At 37.9% G+C, this 20,572-nt stretch overlaps 1 protein-coding gene across 1 annotated transcript in view; it reads left to right on the forward strand.

Annotated features, from left to right (window-relative positions):
• LOC150108077 (dynein axonemal heavy chain 3-like) overlaps positions 1–20,572 on the forward strand; it is a 170,289-nt gene that overhangs the window by 147,009 nt on the left and 2,708 nt on the right. The window contains exon 9 of the mRNA XM_090415941.1: positions 16,700–16,879. Coding sequence (XP_090272067.1) covers positions 16,700–16,879 — 180 coding nt within the window. The remainder of the gene's footprint in view (positions 1–16,699; positions 16,880–20,572) is intronic.

Here is a 20,572-nt window from a genome sequence, read left to right on the forward strand (position 1 = left end):
TGTACGTCAATTATTTACCATGTAAAGTGTTAATTATTATTGAACATTGTCTTTGTTTTCTACCAGGAAAGTGCATTAAAAATCATGAGTGTGTTAATCTCAAGCTGAGCACTTTATTTTCTGATGAGTTACATACAATATGTAATGCTTTTTTTTTTTTTTATGTAAAAAAATATTTTTATAGTAATGGCCACATAGAGGGCTTTTGTGATATGGTTGAAAACGAAATTAGTGAATTAATTGATAGAGAAATAGATTTAAATTAGGAGGAACTAATACAATTAATAGATGATGTTGAACCAAATGGTGGGAAAAGTTCTGCCGAAGATTCTGGTTGTGATGAATCTGTTAAAAAATTCAGTTTAAAGAAATTAGCAGAAGGATTGGACTTGGCAAGAAAGTTAGGAAGCTATTTTACGGATAATGATCCCTCAACAGAGCATTCTGGAAAATTCACGAGTCAATTGGGTATTTGTTTAGCTCCATATTATGAACTTAATAAAAAATTACAGCATAGTGTTAAGCATGGTCTTATTACTGACTTCTTGATAACTAAACTAGCCGAAGTATGCAATGAGAATTATAGAAATTATGTTCAAGAGATTTCAAGTGATGACGACGTCCAGCCACTCGTAAATAAAGAACATCTACGAAATTTTTGTTTTGAAGATGGTGAGATGATTAAAATATGTACTTTATTTTATTTTGCCTAAAACATTTATGCGTATGTGCAATGAAGTTTATGTACAATTTGTAATTTTATAAGTTTATACTATATATTTGTTTCATAGTTTATGTTTTCTTAACTTACATGAATTACAAAAATTAAATAAAAATATATTTTTGTTGGGTATGCCATTGTTGTTTATATAATAAAAAAAAAAGACGATTTTGGAATATAACCCTACTTTTTCTATGTAATCTGAGTCTCACATAACGCGATTTATATAATACGCCATTTCTATGAAACCTAACATCCACGTTATACAAGAGTTACCTTTTCTCACCGAAGTCCTCATTCCCATAGAATGAGGACTTGTGCGAGAAAGGGATATATTATGGAATTATAAGGCTATTGATTATGACAAACTCAGGAGATGGCTTGCAGCTATATCATGGAATAGGAATTGTATGGATGGAAAGGTGATCAGTGCTGCTTAAGCCCTATTCAGGAACTGTCTGGCAGAAGCAGTGTCTTAATGTAGTTGGAAGTTTTTTTTTGGAAGTTTAGTCTTAATGTAGTATTCCAAAGTTCAGGGGGTTAAATAATGCAGGTGTGGATGGTTGAAGTGATGAGTCTTGTAATCTGAAAGAAGGAGGCATTATGGAGACAGCACAAGATGAGTGGAAATAATCAGTTGCATGAAGAGTGCAAAGAGTAAGCAAGAAATCTGATTTATTTGGTAAGTGTAGCAAAAGTGAGTATGAGCATCAGTTTACTAATGCAGTAAAAAAATAAAATAAAAAAATCCCAGCGAGTTCTTTTCATATATGGACAGTAGAAAGAAGAATGATTATGGAAGGATGATATCGGTTAGTGAAAATGGTAAAATGATAACCATCATGGAGGATATAGTATATCATCATTATCATCAAATTCCTGACATGTACCCTCAATGGGTGTACAGGATGTGATAGTACTACATGAACAACTTACATCATTACTAATTTCCTATCTACAATTTTCCTCCAAATCAATCTGTTACTTGTCAAGACTCCAACATTATCAGATCTTATATTTCTGTCTTCTAAAGGACTTTTTATTGTATCAATCCATCTATATTTTGGTCTTCCTCTGGGTCTTTTTCCTGCCAACTTGGTAGAGAACACTTGTTTTGTGTGATTAGCTTTCCTAAATTCCTGGATGCTAACAATATCACGTTCTTTCCTAATATCCTCATTTTTAATATGATATTGCTATTGATGTCATCTGTTCACTCTCCTAATCTTTCTCAGTACTCTCATATCTGCAGTCACTATTCTTTGGTCAAGTGCTTTATTTCTAACCCAGCTCTCAGATCGATAAGTTAATATTAGTTTGAACACTGTCTTGTACACAGCTAATTTTTTATCTACACAGAAATTATTCTAAACTAATTTCTCTCTTATTCCATATAAATTTATTCAGTTGACTTCCTACCATACCATCTTTGTTGATTCTGTTGTCTATTTCCATATTTAATTTACCATCTTCACTAAAAATCGTGCCTAAGTAGCTGAAATGTTTTACTTGTTGTTCTATAAGTTCTCCATTAAGGATACAGCTGATATTTTCATTGTCTTTCACTTGTTATTGCTGACCTTCATACCATATCTATTACAACAGTTATTCAATTTAGTCAGGGAATCTTGCAGACTTGTAGTGAATTTATTTAGGAGTATAACATCGTCTGCCTTAAGCAAAGAGCTGAGATTAACATCTCCAGTTTTGATATCAGGTTTAATACCACTTTCCTTCATAATGTGATCCATATAGATGATGAATAACAGAGGGGATAATGTACATCCTTGTCTGACACCAGATTTAACATTAAACCATCTTCCTGTACTTCCTTCAATTCTGGCTGCTGACTTACAACTCAAATAAAGACTAAGTATTGCTTGATATAACTGTAGCATTACTAAGTATTGCTTGATATAACTGTAGCATTACTAAGTATTGCTTGATATAACTGTAGCATTACTAAGTATTGCTTGATATAACTGTAGCATTTTGAATAGTTTCTCTCTTGGCACCTTGTCATATGCCTTTTCCAGATGTACAAAACTTAAATACATATCTTTGTTATATTCCCATGATTTCTCAACTATTTGTGGTAAAGTGAAAATCTGATCCTGACAGCTTCTGTTTGGCCTGAATCCAGCATTTTCTTCACCAAGCTTCTCTTTCACAATCCTTCTCAACTGTTTCTCAAGTACTTGCATAAATCTTACCAGGAACACTCAGTAGAGAAATATATCTGTAATTCACACATTTAGCCCTATTTCCCTCTTTATATATGGGTACTATGAGAGTTCTACTCTGAACATCTGGAATTCCTAATTCTGTCCAGGCCTTCTGAACTATGCAGTGCATGATTTTTATTCCTCCATACTTGAGCATTTCTATACAAATACCATCTACTCCAGCTGAATTTCCACATTTCAGGCTTTTGATGGCTTTTTCTACTTCAAGTATGGATATCTATTCCTGATTGCATGCCTGTTGAGGATATAGTTGTGATGTTCAATTCATCATTAGGTATTTCGTCCTCATAAGAGTGATATCATGCAGAACTTGTCATGCAGAAATGAACTGGGAAGCGGGGGGAAGGGATACACTGTTGGTGAGTGAACAGGAGGTATGCAGTGAACTGAGTTAACCTTATGTGAACAAGTCAGTAGTGCTTAATGGTATATATCACTGCATGTTTTGAGGGAATGTTTTACTGAGTTAACAACAGTGTTGACGTATCTTTTTAACACAAGTCTTAGATTGAGCTTACTTCCAAAGGAGTGGAAAGAGGACAAAGTTGTTTTCCTTCATAAGGAAGGTAATGAGACTAAGACATTAATCATTTATGTCTGGAATTGTGGTTAAAGTATTAGAGTGGTTAGTATGGACTAAGATTCAGATTTGGGTTGATAATAGCAACATTTCTTTGATGGACAGCATAGGTTTGCTAAAGGAAGATCACATTTTATCAACCTACTTATTTAAAAATACCTAAGAATAGCGATCAGAACTTTACCGACTTTGCTGTGAGTTCTCCGGTATTGTACTACGTACTAGGGTCATTTGCACATTAGCTCACGCTAGTGGTCGCCGATACTTTATAGTTTACTATATTCGGCATGAAACTCTCTGATTCCAATCTTTGAGTTTCTTATTCGGTTTTAAAACAATGTGGGATTTAATATCCCCTTAATTTAAATAACCTACTTATTGTAACATGGTGACAAATGCATTGAATGAGGAAGACACACATTGGTGTATTTAGATTTTGCAAAGGCATTTCATAAATGCTACAAGAGCTGGTAATTATATTGGAAAGAATGAGTTTGGATAGTAGATTAGTGCACTGGATTGGAGATTGGTTGTCTGATAAGTATTAGCAAGTTGTGTATTGGAGAATAATATTCAAGAGAAGGATAGTCACTTGTGGCATGTTCCAAGGATTGTTTTGTTTTGGGCCATTGGTTTCACTTTTGTGTTAATGATATTGGGAAGATTTGAATGGTAATATATATGAAGTTTTCAGATGTTGCAATGTTTGGAAGAATTATGAGGAGTAGAGCAGATGTAGCCCAGCAAGAAGATCTGAATAGACTGGCTGAATTGGTAAATGAGTGGGGCTACCAGTTACATGTTGTAAAGTGTAAGGTTTTAAAATTTTGGAAGCATAGATCAAATGCAGAGTATGCAGTTGATGGAGAGATCTTAGAGCAGTTAAAGGAGATGAGGGGTATTATGATGATGGAGGACAAAAACCTGAAATTTCTGGGATACATTGCTAAAATTGTGATGAAAGCACAGCAGATCATAATCTGTATGGCAATGATCTGGAGGACACTGTCGTGTAGAAGTAAAGATGCTATGGTTCCATTGTATAAGGCTTCAGTCATGTCACATATATCTTATTGTGCACTGATTTGGTCATCTGGTTTGAAAAGAGTCCACAGATGATTGGCTATTGTTTCTGGTGTCTGAAATGTTAAGCACGAGAGAGAGAGTGAAGAAAGACAATTGGCAGAGTCTGTGAATAGGAGAAGGAAGAGAAGATGTGATTGAGAAATATAATTTGGTAAGGGGTTACTACCAGATCAGTGTGGACAAAGTTTTTCATAGAATGGGGGGAGAGAACAACAGGCTATTCCTGAAGAGCTATATAAGGATGGTGTGAGTAGATAGGTGAAGAGTAGGTTTTTGCATGGATATTAGTAGGTGATTGGTTGGAATGCCTCACTTGAGAGTGTGAACTGTGTGTGTGAGTGGGCCTCCTACAATGAGTCTTGGGACTCCATGGAAGTCTGATGATAAAAATGAAAATAATAGCAATGAACATTCCAGATTTTTCTCTCTCTCTACATATTCTCATTCATTATCACTGCATCCTGCATTATCACATTTTAACTATGCAACACACACACTCACTGTCTCCCTCTCTCACTCTCTTTTGCTGCATGCTCCTTAACATGTCTCACATCTCTGGCCACCTGATTGAAGCAGCCCTCACTGTCTGCCTGAATCAGTCCTGACAGGCTTTTTCCACATTTTCAACTCGCATCATTGCTATTGTCGTGCTTTCTGTTGTCCCTTCAGAAACACTCCTCTAACACTGTATTCTGAACACCTTTTATCATCACATCTCCATACATCCATTCCTTATGGCTTCATTCATCAATAACGCTTTTTGCTTCCACACTGTCTTTTCTCTCCTACTTTCCCTCCTTCTCATTTCTATTCCTCTCTCTTTCTCTCTCTCACACACACACACACATACTCTCAGCTTGTAAGCCCCTTCTTTCATACTTACTCCTGTCCCTTCACTAGTTAATCTCATGAGCCATATCTTTCCATTCACCCTTCAGTTCAGTCTTCATGCCTTACATTTTCTTTCTCACTACCTTTGTTCCTTCTCCATTCTGACATTCACTCACCCAGCTAAGGCCAACCATCAAAACTTCTCCTTCTTCCACTCTATCTAAGGTCATATCCATTGACATTTTCCTATTTACCTAACCCTTAAAGGTGAGCTATTTGTATCTATATGCCAGCTCTCACTAGTTCCCAAATCACTACTTCTGCTGTTACTTAATCTAGAGACAGTAACACTCAATCACCCAGAACTTTCCACTTTGAACATTTCATGCACATGTAGATGTTCCCATTCCTCAGCTGTCAAATTTTTAACTTATATGAAGCATACATTTCACAGGAGTGGCAAGTTATAAAATCCTCCACTGTGCTATGCTCGGTGCAGTCCTCAAAGCACTGAGTTTTTGTGGCCCTTATGATGGATACATTGAATGAAACTAAAGACAATATTCAATAGAGATAAAAAATTGTTCAAAACAGCTATACAAATCATACCAATCAAACTCATGCACTTTAACTTAAGAAAGTCAAGTATATATACAAAATATACAAAAAAAAATCCTCTTGTAACACTAAAAACTTAGCTTTTTTTGTGTGTCTCTTATTGACAGTGTGCTTATAGTTTATCCCACAGTGGCATAAGTATTGGTATCGTAAATAAAGTGAAAAACTTTATTATTTATTGACCTTTGAATTAAATAACTAGGAATGGCTGACAGAGAAAGATTGCCCCAAATGGTTGTAGTAGCCGGAACAGCTAATTCTGAGTTCTTATCCAAGGAGAACAATGAAAACTCTCCTTTGAGAGCTTCTGCTGTTCTCATATAACTTGACAAATTGGAATGTAAGTCACAATGAGTGTTTTCATTTCTCACTGAGCATCTTATAACCTTCACTGAGCCTGATAAGCTGTTTTCTTTTCTCTTTTGTTCTCGCTGTGGGATTCTTTGCAGGAAGTAATTTTATCACTAGCAAGCATAATTAAATAGAAAAAAAAATCTATTTATATCTATCTATTTATTATTATTATTTAAAGATAACAATCTTATGTACAGGATTGACTAGTTTTGGTTCTCTGCAATCAGGCAGAGAGGGTACATGCTCATTGATTGTTGAGATAAATTACATAAGAATAACATTTGTTATAGGATGATGTTACACTTTACATACCAATAACAGTTATTATAACATGATACTGCAACTTACATGAAAATAACAGTTGCCATAAGACAGTATTACATATTTACATGAAAGTCATCATTCACACTGTTAAGCATGAAAATCTATTTCTTCTCTCTTTCTTTGGGAAGGAGAAGCAATGATGTCACTTCTATGTTGGAAAGTGGACTGTGATGTAATTTCCCTGCTCAGCCAGGAGTTAATTCCTTGGATTCCAGTTTTGGTGGAAAAGGTCCAGGGTGTTGTTTTGCCTGTGGTGATGGTGCTCATATAGGGTATGACTTCGAAGGCTGCAAAGAGATGGTCATCCGCCTCTTTCCATGAAATTTTTGTGCTGCCTGGTCTTGTGGAAGATATAAACTGTATATTCCTGCTTTAGCAGTGATATACAGTTTATATCTTCGACAAGAGATAGTTGCAGATAGAATAGTTTTTTGACTCTCTATGGATAAGATCGAGATATTCCTCTTCTGTATGAAGACAAGCAGGTTAAGGCTGCCTTTTCTCAAGACAAACAGATTAATTGGATGTTGATGGGGCATTCTAAGTAGAAATGCTGGGCTATTCCTGCTATTGAGCAGAACAGACAGTTATCTGAAACATCTGGTTTCAATTTCCGTAATGTGGTTGGAGTCGGTAGTGCATTGTGTCATGTTCTCCACTGAATATCTGCATTGGGTTTGATGGCTGTTGTGTGATATAGTAGGTCCCAGTGAAATAGTGTTTGGTAGGATGATGCAGGGTTTTCCAGTGAAGTGTTTTGGTTGTGCTGTTAGTTAGAGTGCAGTAGATTTTGTCTATATTGCAGGGTATGTCTTTCCCATGCATTGTTGGTTTTTAATCAAAAACAGAGGCATTGGATCTTCTGCATCAGGAGGACTGAGCCTCTCTTCTGTTATGCTATCAGGCATAGCAACTTGAAAAGCAGATTTCACGATGTGTATCTGCTTGGCCTGATTCCCGTATACTAAGTTTGTGAGTGATTTTGGAAAGTGCAAGGTAAGGCTTGGGGAAGATCCTCACTAGCTCCATGGAGGAAAGAAAATCTCTTTCTGAGTGATGGGGGTTCCTTACCATCGTATTGTGGAAGATGTGTTCCATGAAGATTTCAGGAAGGGATGCTGTCTTCACTGTGTGCTGGAGGTTTAACTTCTTCCATCTTCAAAGAGCATCTTTGTAGAAATTTGTTAGGCTCACTGGCATATGCACTTTTGTCATTCTTAAGGGCGTGGATAAAGAGAGACCTCTAGTACAGAACTGAAAATATATTCAGTGGTGCATTTCCTGTTGTAGGGTATTAAAGAAAAAGTGAGTATGGAACATTGTTATCCTGTGGTCAATGGCGGTCAGGTTTTGATCTCCTTTAAAAGTACTTAGCTTGGAGTAAGAAAGCAGTTTATTTGGTTCGATATGAATCGATAGAGTTGACTGTATTTATTTGATAGTTGGTTGCATGAGAATCTTTTGTGCATGCCAAAGGACACTGGTAGCTATTTGGTTAACAATTATTGCTCTCCCTGTTGTGGAGGCAAAGGCTCATATTGCTGCCCACTTTCCTAGTACTTGCTTGAAATGTTTACTGAGTGTATTATTGTTCTTATCCACATAAGAATGCATGTTTCTTAGGTAAATTTCCAGGTATTTGTTCACTCTGCAGACCAGTGACCAGATATTGGGAAATTGGGTCGGTTTTTCGTTTTGCCACACCAGAGTCCTGTGGTTTTGTGTGTGTTTAGTTTAACTCCTGAGGCCACTTGATATTCTTGGTATGCTGTTTATATGTTATAGAAATTTTCATATTTAACTATAACATTATTGGCATATTAAGAAAGCTTAGGACATGATGCCCCAAGAAGCATGCTTGCTCTACACAAAAAGGACTCTATGGCAATTGTGTAAAGAGAAACTGAAAGTGGACAGCTTATTTAATACTTCTACTGTATAATTAGCTTGTTGTTTATTTTCATTCAAAAGTGTTTATTTTCATGCATATACCATCTTAATGGCTTGAATGATGCCTGAGCCAAAGCCGAAAGCTTTCAAGTAGTTGAATAGGTAATGATGTTCATTGCAGTTAAAAGCTTTTTCTTGTTACAAAAGCTATTGTTTTGCTGTTGTTGTTAGCTGTATTAGCTGGTGCTTGCCTATTATTTCATTCAGTACACGTTTAAGTTTGTTGGAAATGGCTTTTGATCATATGTTACAGTTGGTGTTTATAATGGAGATGGAGTGCCAGTTTTCTAATTTTGTAGCATCTCCTTTCTTTGGGATAAACTTAATAATTGATGTTGTCATATTGGGAAGCCATTGCTATTGTCTTTGATATATATTCTGTAGAGGATAGGTCCAAGTGGTTTTGTGTGTGTTTAGTTTAGCTCCTGAGGCCACTTGGTATGCTGATTGTATGTTATAGTGAGCCCAGTATTCAGTCATGAGCCCATCTATGCCAGGAGATTTATTATTATTATTATTATTACGGGCAACTCTAAGGAGTCCTCACACATCGAGGGAGACCCTAACATCATGTCAAGAACAACTATTCAACATTCACACAGTATCTATCATACCTCGCCTTGAACTCATTCACAGTCATGGCACCCACAACAGGCTCTGGCAGCTTATTCCACTCATTCACCAATCTCCAAGTAAAAAACCTAGCTCTAACACCCTTGCTAACCACACTCTTTCTTAGCTTCCATGTATGGCCCCTAGTCCTCCCACCAGTCCTATTCTCAAAAATATCTTCTGAATTAATCTTATTGAAACCCTTCAGTAATTTGAATGTCTCAATCATATCACCCCTTTTCTGCCTATCAACCAATTTCTGCAACCCACAAATCTTCAACCTGTTCTCATAAGGTTCATTCCATAGACCTGCTATCATCTTGGTCACTTGTCTCTGGATCCTCTCCACCTCCTCTCCATCAGGTTATCTTTTGGTAAAGAGGTGCAGGCACTTGTCAAATCGTGTAGCAGTATTGCCAATGAGAGTCTTTTCACATCAGAAAGAATTATATCACTGGCATCCATGGATGTTGGGTTTGCTTGGTGTAGGTTTTGTAATACTGCAGGGCATATAAGAGGATTTTGTCATGATCTTCTATGATGCTTCCACTATCTTTTTTTATATCAGAAATAGTGGTGTATTCTGGTTGGCATTTTTCCAATGGAAAAATATACTTTGTGGGTGCATCTGCCTGCATAGTGTTCTTATTAGTGCTCCTTTTGCAGAGTGCCCCAGATGTGAGCATATGGTGTCTTCTATGGATTATTATTCCTCAGATTCCAGGCGATGTTGTTGTTGTTACAGATTATTTAAGACTGAATGTTTATTCGAATTCCTGTGGTGACTATACTTTTGAGTAAATAACCTGACTTCATCATCAAATTCTTGCCATGTATCCTCAAGGGATGTACAGGATGTTATAGTACTACATGAAAAGTTTACATCATTACTAACTTCCTATCTACAATTTTCCTCCAAATCAGTATGTTACCTGTCAAGACTCCAACAATATCAGATCTTGTATTTCTGTCTTCTAAGGCACTTTTTACCCTATCAATCCACCTATATCTTGGTCTTCCTTTGGGTCTTTTTCCTGTCAACCTGGCAGAGAATACTTGTTTTGCTAATCTTTCTTCTCCCATTCCATTTAAGTGACCATATCACTGAGATTAGCTCTGCTAACACATTCCTAAATGCTGACAATGTCAAGTTCTTTCCTAATATCCTTGTTTTTAATATTATTATTATGTGACACCTCCAGGGAGTCCAAAGGCTCATCGAGGGAAGACACCTACTCTATAACTCTCTGTCTCCACCAACTACAACGAACCACAACTACACCAATGCCATCTACCACCCACTAATATTTCACAGACAAAATATAGATCTTTGTTATATTCCCATGATTTCTCAACTATTTGTCATAAAGTGAAAATCTAATCCTGTCAGCTTCTATTTGGCCTGAATCCAACCTGTTTTTCACCGAGCTTTTCTTCCACAATCCTTCTCAACCATTTCTCAAGTATACTTGCATAAATCTTACCAGGAATGCTCAGTAGAAAAATACCTCTGTAATTCTCACCTTCAGTTTTATTTCCCTTTTTATATGAGAGCTCTACTTCAATCATCTGGAATTTGTTCCTCTGTCCAGGCCTTCTGAATTATGCAGTGCAGCCACTGTAAGACTTTTATACCTCCATACTTGAGCATTTCTGGTCGAATGTCATATACTCCTGCTGCCTTTCCACATTTCTGGCCTTTGATGGCTTTTTTTACTTCAAGTATGGATATGTATTCCTGATTGCATCCCTGTTGAATGTTTTTTACCATTGTGCTATCAGTGCTTTTTACATTTAGCAATTTTTCGAAGTAATTACTCTATACTTCAAGGATATCTTTTTCTCCAGTTTTCATGTCACCTTTATCATCTCTAATTCTTGCCTTTAGCCTGAAAGAGTGGCCACCAGTCAGAAATTGGTTGGGAAGAAGGCATGTTTCTGATGAGAGTTTTGAGATATTCTGTGTCCTGTAGTGGGCTGTTATTAAATATCCAATATGCTTCTCCTTTGTATCCAGTGTGTCCAGGGATGATGCAGATGCTCAGAAGGATGAAATCATGGTCTGATGCATGAGATGGAAGATATGTGACACTCCTAATGAAGTTTATTATGTGCATGGATGCATAATATCTATTGAGCCATGCCTGTGTAGGGCTTTGGCCCTCCAGGAGAACACTTTTTCATGTTTTTCATCAGAAATTTGGCAAGGGAGGAATGAGTAAGGTAGTGAAATGTCAGTTTTTGCATGGAAAGTGGTGGTTGCATGGAATGCATCCTGAGAGTTGGTGAATACTAATGTAATGTTGGTGTATGTATGTTAACATATGTTATGTAAATAAAAATTAATACAATGTAATTCAAATTCAAATTCTAGCATAAATTCTAATTTTTGCCCAAGTATCAAGGACATCTTTAGTATGAATTCAAAATTAAAGTACAAGTAACATAATGAAAACTCAACAATAAGAATGTATTAACCACATGTGAATAAAGTAGGATCGCATGGTCCAAACATTTCTAAAATCCTAACAAATTTGTTATTAAAAAAATATTAAAAATAGGGAAGATTGTGTGATGAAGAGCAGTTTTTCATAAAGGGAATAACTTAAGCCCATCAAATTTATTCAGATTGAGGCATTGTAGCAAGAATTCACAGCTTTCTTTATACATATAGCCACCTAGTGAGAAAATAACTTTTATGTAGGACTTTAGTCTTTTATCCAGAGAATCCCATTTGGAGCAGATGGCATGTTTGGCAAGTCCAGACTGTTTTGGCTCATGGAATCTGATATAGTCTAGATGTTTATCATGGCAAACAGCTGCATATCTTCTTGTTTGGCTAATAACTAAATACAAGTAGACATTTCATTATTTAAATGTCTGTTGGAGGAAATAAGTAGATTAGATATATCGATATCCGACTTTGTTGCTCCAGGAACGGGGAATGAATGTAGGAAGACAAGTAGTGTGATAGGAGAGAATGAGAAAATAATAGTTAATAATGTGGAAGGTGTGAGTGATTGTGAAAGTTTAGGAGATGGTTTTGTTTGGGAGAGTGAATTTAGATTAAGAGTGACTGACCTGCAGAGGGAGATAGATGAGTTGAAAGAGGAGGTGGAATGTCTGGTGAATGAGAGCAGAAGTATGAAAGATAAGATTAGGAGAATGGAAGAGATAAATGCAAGGCGAATCAGAGTAGGAGAGAGAGAGAGGATTTAGGGAGTATGAGTGAGAGGTATGGGGGTGCTAGAAGAGGAGAGAATGGAAATAGTAGAAGAGAGGGAATGCTAGCAGACGAGAGGATGGAAACAGTATGAGAGACGGAATGAGAGAGAGATATGGAAGTGCTAGAAGAGGAGAGAATGGAAACGGTAGGATAGATGGAATGAGAGAGAGGTATGGGAATGCTAGAAGACGAGAGGATGGAAACAGTAGTAGGAGAGACAGAATGAGAGAGGGATATGGAAGTGCTAGAAGTGGAGAAAATGGAAACAGTAGGAGAGAGGGAATGAGAGAGATGTATGGGAGTGCTAGAAGAGGAGAGAATGGAAACAGTACAAGAGAGATGTATGGGAATGAAAGAAGAGGAGAGAATGGAAACAATAGGAGCGAGGGAATGGTAAGAGGTATAATGTATGGCGACTCAATGATCCGTGGTGTTCAAGATAGGATGCGTGAGGAGTGTTTGCCAGGAGGAACAATAGAAAGGGTGGCTATGGCAATTAAGAGAGGTGAAAGGGTGGATGAGATGATTGTAATGGTAGGAACGAATGACTTGAGTGGTAATGTAAGTCGGGCAGCGAGAGATATGGGATTTTTGCTTGAGACTGTACGGAAGAAGACAGAGAGAGGAAAAATAGTGTGTGTGTTGCCTAGGTATGATAATGATGAGCTGAGCAGAAGAGCGGTGATATTGAATGGCATAATAGCGAGAATGTGTGACAAGAGAGGACTGGTATATGTGGATGCTTGGAGTGCGTTTGAGGAAAGAGAGGAATTGTATGCTAGAGACCGTTTACATTTGAATGAGGAAGGACGTAGGCATCTGGAGAGATTGCTGTTCTGAATGAGTCAGTGTGTCCCAGGGAGGATGATAGCACCCCTGCTATCATCCCAGGGAGGATGATAGCAGGGGTGGCCTCTTGTGGGAATGGATACTTGGGAGAAGGGAGACAATGTCAGGTAACACTGAGCCCAGTGGAGTATAGAAGGGATAATGCTGGGTATAGAAACAATGGCATTTATATGCTTTATACTAATGCCAGGAGTATCCGGAATAAGGGAGAGGAATTGGTGGCGCAGATAGCATCAGCCTGGCCAAAAATTATTGCGATCACTGAGACGTGGTTGACAGAAGGGGATATAACAACAGGAATAGAAGTTGCTGGGTATAGCATTTTTTGTCAGGATAGGAGGGGAAAGCGTGGTGGTGGGGTACTGCTTATGATAAGTGATGACCTATGTCCTCTAAGAGTGGAGAATTTGGAAGGAAGTGAGACAAATGATTTTGAGAGCGTATGGTGTGAGGTAGAGGTAGGCAAGACAGGATATTTAGTGGGGTGTTGCTACAGACCCAGGAGCACAGAGGATGGGGACCAGGAGATGTTTAGACAGCTAAGTTTGGCAAGTGCAAGAAGAATGATTGTTATGGGAGATTTTAACTTCAGTAGTATAAATTGGAGAGAGGAAGATGCATGTAGCAATAGGGGAATGGAATTTCTAGAATTCTTGAGGGACAAATGTCTTAGGCAACATGTAACAGAGGGAACAAGAGGTTCAAAAGTTTTGGATTTGGTTATAACATCAGAAGAGTTGATAATAACTGAGTTGATGTCTCTCCCACCAGTTGGAGAGAGTGACCATATGGTGTTGACTTGGAAAATGAATAGACATGCAGGAGTATCAAAGAGACGGGAAGTTATGTGGAATTATAAGGCAGGTGATTATAATAATCTTAGACGTCAACTTTGGGAAGTTTCATGGAGGGAGGAATTGGAAGGCCGGGATATCACTGGTGCGTGGGAAATTGTGAAAGAATATTTGTTATCAGCAATGGTAAGTTGTATACCACGAGTGAAGAAGAGGACTCAATTTGGAGTAAAGTGGATGACAAACAATATTAAACAGGAATTGCATGCGAAAAAGAGGCTATGGAAGAGATATAAGGAGACAGGTGAAGAGATGCATGAGGAATATAAGACACAGGCCAGAAGAGTGACTAGTGTGGTAAGGAAAGCGAAACTGGAATATGAGAGGAGATTGGCCCTAAGATCCAAAGAAAATCCTAGGGAATTTTTTTAGCTATGTCGCCAGTAGGAGGAGAAATGACTGTGGAAGAATGATATTGTGGGATAAAAATGGGAATAGAGTGACTGATGCAGAGGACATAGTGGAATTGTTCAATGAACACTTTATTGGAGTATTTCATCCTAGAGGAGTCAGTTTTAATGCTAGAGAGATAGGACTGGTTCGAGGTCTGGAGGTACAGGAGGAGAGTTGTTTCAGATACTGAGTACTCTGGATGTCAGTAAAGCTCTGTGACTGGATGGTATTTCACCACGAGTTTTGAGAGAATGTGCTAGGGAATTGACAGTGCCTTTAACGTGGCTTTTCAATGAAAGTCTGGCTTCGGCAAAGGTGCCCAGGGAATGGAAGGAAGGTAAGATAGTGCCATTGCATAAGGGTGGTAACAGACTGGAAGTGTCTAATTATAGGCCAGTCTGTGTGTCATCAGTAGTTGTTAAGATCTTGGAGAAAGTAGTGAAGGACCGTATACAGCATTGGGCAGATGAGGGTAATGTTATCTGTGAGAATCCACATGGATTTGTGAAAGGACGCTCTTGTTTTAGCAATATGCTAGCCTTTTATAATAAAGTTTCAAGAACATTAGATGAGGGAAAGGCATATACTGCAATTTTCTTAGACTTGGCGAAGGCATTTGACAGGGTGCCACATGATAAGCTGATATTTAAGTTGCAGCACATGGGTCTGGATGTCAGATTGGTCAACTGGATTCAGGATTGGCTATCTGATAGGTATCAGAGAGTTGTGTATGGTGGAGCAGTTTCCAGGAGGCAGAGGGTTACAAGTGGGGTCCCACAGGGCTCAGTACTAGGACTTATATTGTTTAACCTTTATATCAATGACATAGCCAGTGGATTGCAGGGGGATATTCAGTTGTTTGCGGATGATGCGAAGCTGGGAAGGATTATTAGTAATAGTGCAGATGTGGTAGCCCTGCAAGAGGATTTAAATAAGCTAGATAGATGGGCAAATGAATGGGGGTCAGTTTAATGCAGCAAAATGTAAGGTCTTGAGGTTTGGGAAACATTGATGGGATGCTGCATACTCTATGGGAGGAGTTATACTGGAGGAAGTAGGGGAGACAAGAGATCTGTGGTTGATGATTGATAGAAACCTGAAGTTTAGGGGACATATTGCAAAGGTGGTGAAGGTAACACAGAGGATTGCTGCTATTATGAGAAGGACACTGACTTGCAGAGATAAGAAGGTTATCATTCCGTTGTATAAGTCTCTGATCAGACCACACTTGGACTATTGTTCTCAGATTTGGTCCCCATTATTTGAAGGGGATAAATTAACTGTGGAAAGGATACAAAGACAGATGACAAAGATGGTTTCAGGACTGTACAAGGATAGTTATGAGGATCGGCTGAGAGAATGTGGACTGCAGAGTTTGGTGGATAGAAGAAGGAGAGGTGATATGATTGAGACTTTTAAACTGTTGAGAGGTGGTTACAGGGTTGACACTGGGGAGTTCTTTCGCTTGGTTGAACACCGGGAAGGAGTGATGACAAGAGGCCATTCCTGGAAGTTACGAAAGGAAACTGTGAGCAAGAGGGTAAGGAGTGGTTTCTTTGTGTGGAGGGTGGTTGAGCAGTGGGATGCATTGCCTGATGGAGTGGTGGGAGCGAGAACGGTCAGTGAGTTTAAAGAGTGGTATGATAGACTTTGTGTTTCTCAGGGGGGGGGGGACCCCCCTCGATGATTCTTGACAGACTTTGTCTTAGGAAGGACCTCCCTCGATGAGTCTTTTGACTCCTTGGAGGCCTGAATAATAATAATTATAATAATAATAATAATATTTACATTTCAGTTAGTCAACAAGGTGTAGTTAGGATAGACTTCGTCAACCTAGAGTGGACTCCGTGTGATGTGTCTTTTGACACTATATCATGCTCCTGATAATGATGATAATAAGGAGGAATTATAATTTTGTTAATGCATTCCAAAATATTCTGTTTAATATTAATCCTCACTGGTGTGATATAACTGTTCTGTATTGTTAATATTATTTTTAATTTATGTTTTCATGGAGTTTTTAAAGTGCTGTTTATTATATTTATTTTTTTACAGAGAGGGAATAAAATAAAGGATGATTTTTCTAACCTCACATTTGTTTGGACACCACTGTTAACAGTTAAGGCCATTATTCGGAATAAGTCATTTGATTTAGAACCTTCATTAGTATATTGTGAAGAAGTTTTTCAACAGACTATTCAGGAAATTATCAATTCTAATATTGATGTTCCTAGGGTGAGTAAAAATAATGATTGATACTGAAATAAGAACTTTTATCCCACAATATTTTCTTCACAAAGAAATATAAAATTCAGATAATTTTATGCAAAAACTGATAACAACAACAACAAAAATTATTATTATAACCAAATCAAATAAGGATAATGCCAACAATTAATGTCATAATGGATCAAACAGAATATAATAAGAAAAAATGAACAAATAATGAAAGCACTTAAAAACAAAAACAAAACCATGGTAAGATTTAAACTTTTTTTGGGAAAAAATAAAAATCTTCACATGATAAACCACCTTTGATATATGGGGCCAAAAATTCACAAACCTAATATCTTCCCCCCCCTTCTGTTTATTCAGTAATTGATAGCATAGACAGCCCCAAGACCAACATCAAACTCTCTTCTGCTTTAAAAATTTTATATGCTTTAAACCTGAATAAAAATCCTAACATAAAAATTCAGCCATCGTAATCAGTTTTTAACAATGTACCACTAACACAAATCCTTAGTATGTCACTCCTAAATTTTCTTCTGACATATTTGATTTATTCATATTTACCATAGCATTCACCTAAGTGCTAAAGGTAGATAACAGAAAGGAAACTTTATGGCCTTTTAAGGAATGCAGAGAACTTACTGGCACTTCTGACCTAATGTCCTGTTCTCAACTTCTCATGATGTACCCCATTAATGGTTATCCACCTGGATACTGAACAGATATGGACTGGAAATTTGGGATAGCTGACTAAAGTGTATTCTGTATTGGCTGAAAGTATAAACAAGCAACAAAGTGAAATTATTACTATTATTATTATTCAGAACCTCTATGGAGTCCCAAGACTGATTCTGGGAAACCCATCCAATTCAACACAAAGTATATCATGCCACTCCTTAAACTCCTTCACCGTTTGTGCTCTCACTACCCTATCAGACAATGTATTCCATGATTCAACTGCCCTCCATGCATAGAATGAATTCCCCCAGTGTCAACCCTGTATCTACCTCTCCACCATTTAAATGTCTCAATCATATCATGCCGGCCTGGTTGGCTGAGTGGTTAGCATATCTGCTTTCCAGTCAAAATGCTGTGGGTTTAAATCCCACCTTGGGTATGGATGTTTGCGATTGTCTATGAAAGTACTAGTTGTGGTAGCCAACAGTAGATGGCATTGGTGTTAAATGATGAAGGTTGGTAGAGTAGTGAGATGTGGAGTTGTAGAGTAGATGCCCTCCCTCGATGAGTCTTTGGACTCATTGGAGGTGTGATGTAATAATAATATCATGAGATGTAGAATTTACTCTTGGTGAGGATATATTGTTGGAGGTGGAGGAAATAAGAGATCTTGGGGTGATGGTGGATAAGGATATAAAATTTAGAGGACACATTGCCAAAATTGTGTGGACAACACAACAAATTCCAGGAATGATGTGAAGGACACTAACTTGAAGAAGTAAGAAGATTCTTGTTCCATTTTATAAGATTTTGATTAGACCACATAGGGACTACTGTGCACAGATTTCATCATCTGGTTTCAAAAAGATGAAGAGATTTTGGTCAATCACCTCTGGAGAGGGTCCAGAGGCGATTGACCAAAATAGTTTCTGATCTCTGGAATGTTGAATATGAGAAAAGGTTGAGAAGATGCAATTTACAGAGTTTAGTGGGTAGAAGGAAGAGGGGGGGGTGACATGATAGAAATGTACAAGTTGGTAAGGGGTGTCATTATAGGATCAATGTTGAACAGGTTTTTCATAAAATGGTGGGAGAACAAGAGGTTATCCCTGGAAGCTGTAAAAGGCAGGTGTGAATGAAGGGGTGACAAGCAGGTTTTTTTTTTGCATGCAGAATTGTGAATGATTGGAATGCCTTATCTGAGAGTGTGGTGTCTGCAGAAAATTTGAATGTTTTTAAAGCAAGGTATGAGGAGCTGTGTGTATGACAAAGAGACCTCCTGGATGAATCTTTGACTCCATGAGGTCTTAGGATAATAATAATAATATCTGATAATGAAGAGCTGAGTAAAGAGCATTAATAATGAATAGCATGCTAGTCAGAATGTGTCAAAAGAAAGGCTTGGAATACATGGATACTTGGAGGACATTTGAACACAGAAAGGAACTGCATGCAAGAGACTGCATTTGAATGAGGAAGGATATAGGCATCTGGAGAGATTTCTGTTTTCTGAGCAAGTTGGTGTGTCAATGCATAGAAACTAGAACTATCAGGGTGGATGATAACAGGGGTGGCCTCTTGTGGGAATAGGTGTTTGGGAGAAGGGGGAATACATCAGGTAACTCTGAGGCTGGTGGAATCAGGAGTGGATAATGTGATAGTTATAGAAACAGTGACATTTTTATTCTTTATACTAATGGCAGGAGTATCCAGAATAAAGGAGATGAGTTGGTGGTGCTGATAGCATAGCTTGTCCAAAGATTATTGGGATCTCTGAGACATGGTTGAAGGAGGATGATATAATAACAGGAATAGAAATAGCAGAGTAAGGCATTTTTTGACAGGATAGGAAGGGAAAATGCAATGGTGGAGTACTGCTTATAATAAGTGATGACTTAATTCCACTCTGAGAAGACTTAAGTGATGACTTATGTCCTCTCAGAGTGGAAGCTCTGGAAGGCAATGACACTAATGATTTTGAAAGCATATGGTGTGAGGTAGAGGTGGAAAAGACAGGATATTTAGTGGGGTGTGGCTACAGGCCAAAGAGCACAGAGGGTGAAGAGCAACAGATGTTTAAGCAGTTGAGCTTGGCAAGTGCAAGAAGAATGATTGTTATGGGAGATTTTAACTATGGCAGTATAAATTGGGAAGAGGAAACTGCATGTATTAGGGAATTTCTAGAAGTCTTGAGGGATAAATGTCTTAGGCAACATCTAGGTAGAAGGAACAGGAGTTTCAAGAGTTTTGAATTTGGTCATAGTATCAGAAGAGCTGATTATAACTGCAATGGCATCTCTGCCCCCCTCCCCCCCATTTGGAGAGATTGACCATGTGGTTTTGACTTGAAAGATGAATAGATAGACATGCAGGAGTATCAAAGAGAAGGGAATGTATGTGGAATTATAAAGCATATGATTATAATAGTCTTAGATATCAACTCGGGGCAGTTCCATGGAGGGAAGGGAATTGGAAGTGAGAGATACTATTAGTGCTTGGGAAAATGGGAAGGAAGATTTGTTAGCAGCAATAGTACGCTGTATTCCACAAATGAAGAAGAGGACACAATTTGGTGTAAAGTGGATGACAAACAATGCCAAACCAGAACTACAGGTAAAAAAAAAAGTGGTTATGGAAGAGATATAAGGAGTGGGGTGGAGAGCAGATGCATAAAGAATAAAAGACTCAGGACAGGAGAGTGACTAGTATGGTAAGGGAAGCAAAACTGGATTATGAGAAGAGATTCGCCCAAAGATCCAAAGAAAATCCTTGAATTTTTTAGCTATGTGGCCAGTATGGGGAGAAATGATTGTGGAAGAATAACATTGTGGGATAAAAATGGGAATAGAGTGACTGATGCAGAGGACATAGCTGAGTTGTTCAATTAACAATTTATTGGAGTATTTCATCCTGAAGAAGTAGGTTTTAATACTAAAGGAATAGGGCAGGTTTGAGAGTTAGAGGTGCAAGAGGAAAGTGTATTTCAAATACTGAGTACTCTGGATGTCAATAAGGCAG

Source organism: Typopeltis vanoorti, chromosome 3, assembly GCF_054136105.1.
Source record: "Typopeltis vanoorti isolate ZY-2024b chromosome 3, IOZ_Tvanoo_1.0, whole genome shotgun sequence".
Taxonomy (NCBI): domain Eukaryota; kingdom Metazoa; phylum Arthropoda; class Arachnida; order Uropygi; family Thelyphonidae; genus Typopeltis; species Typopeltis vanoorti.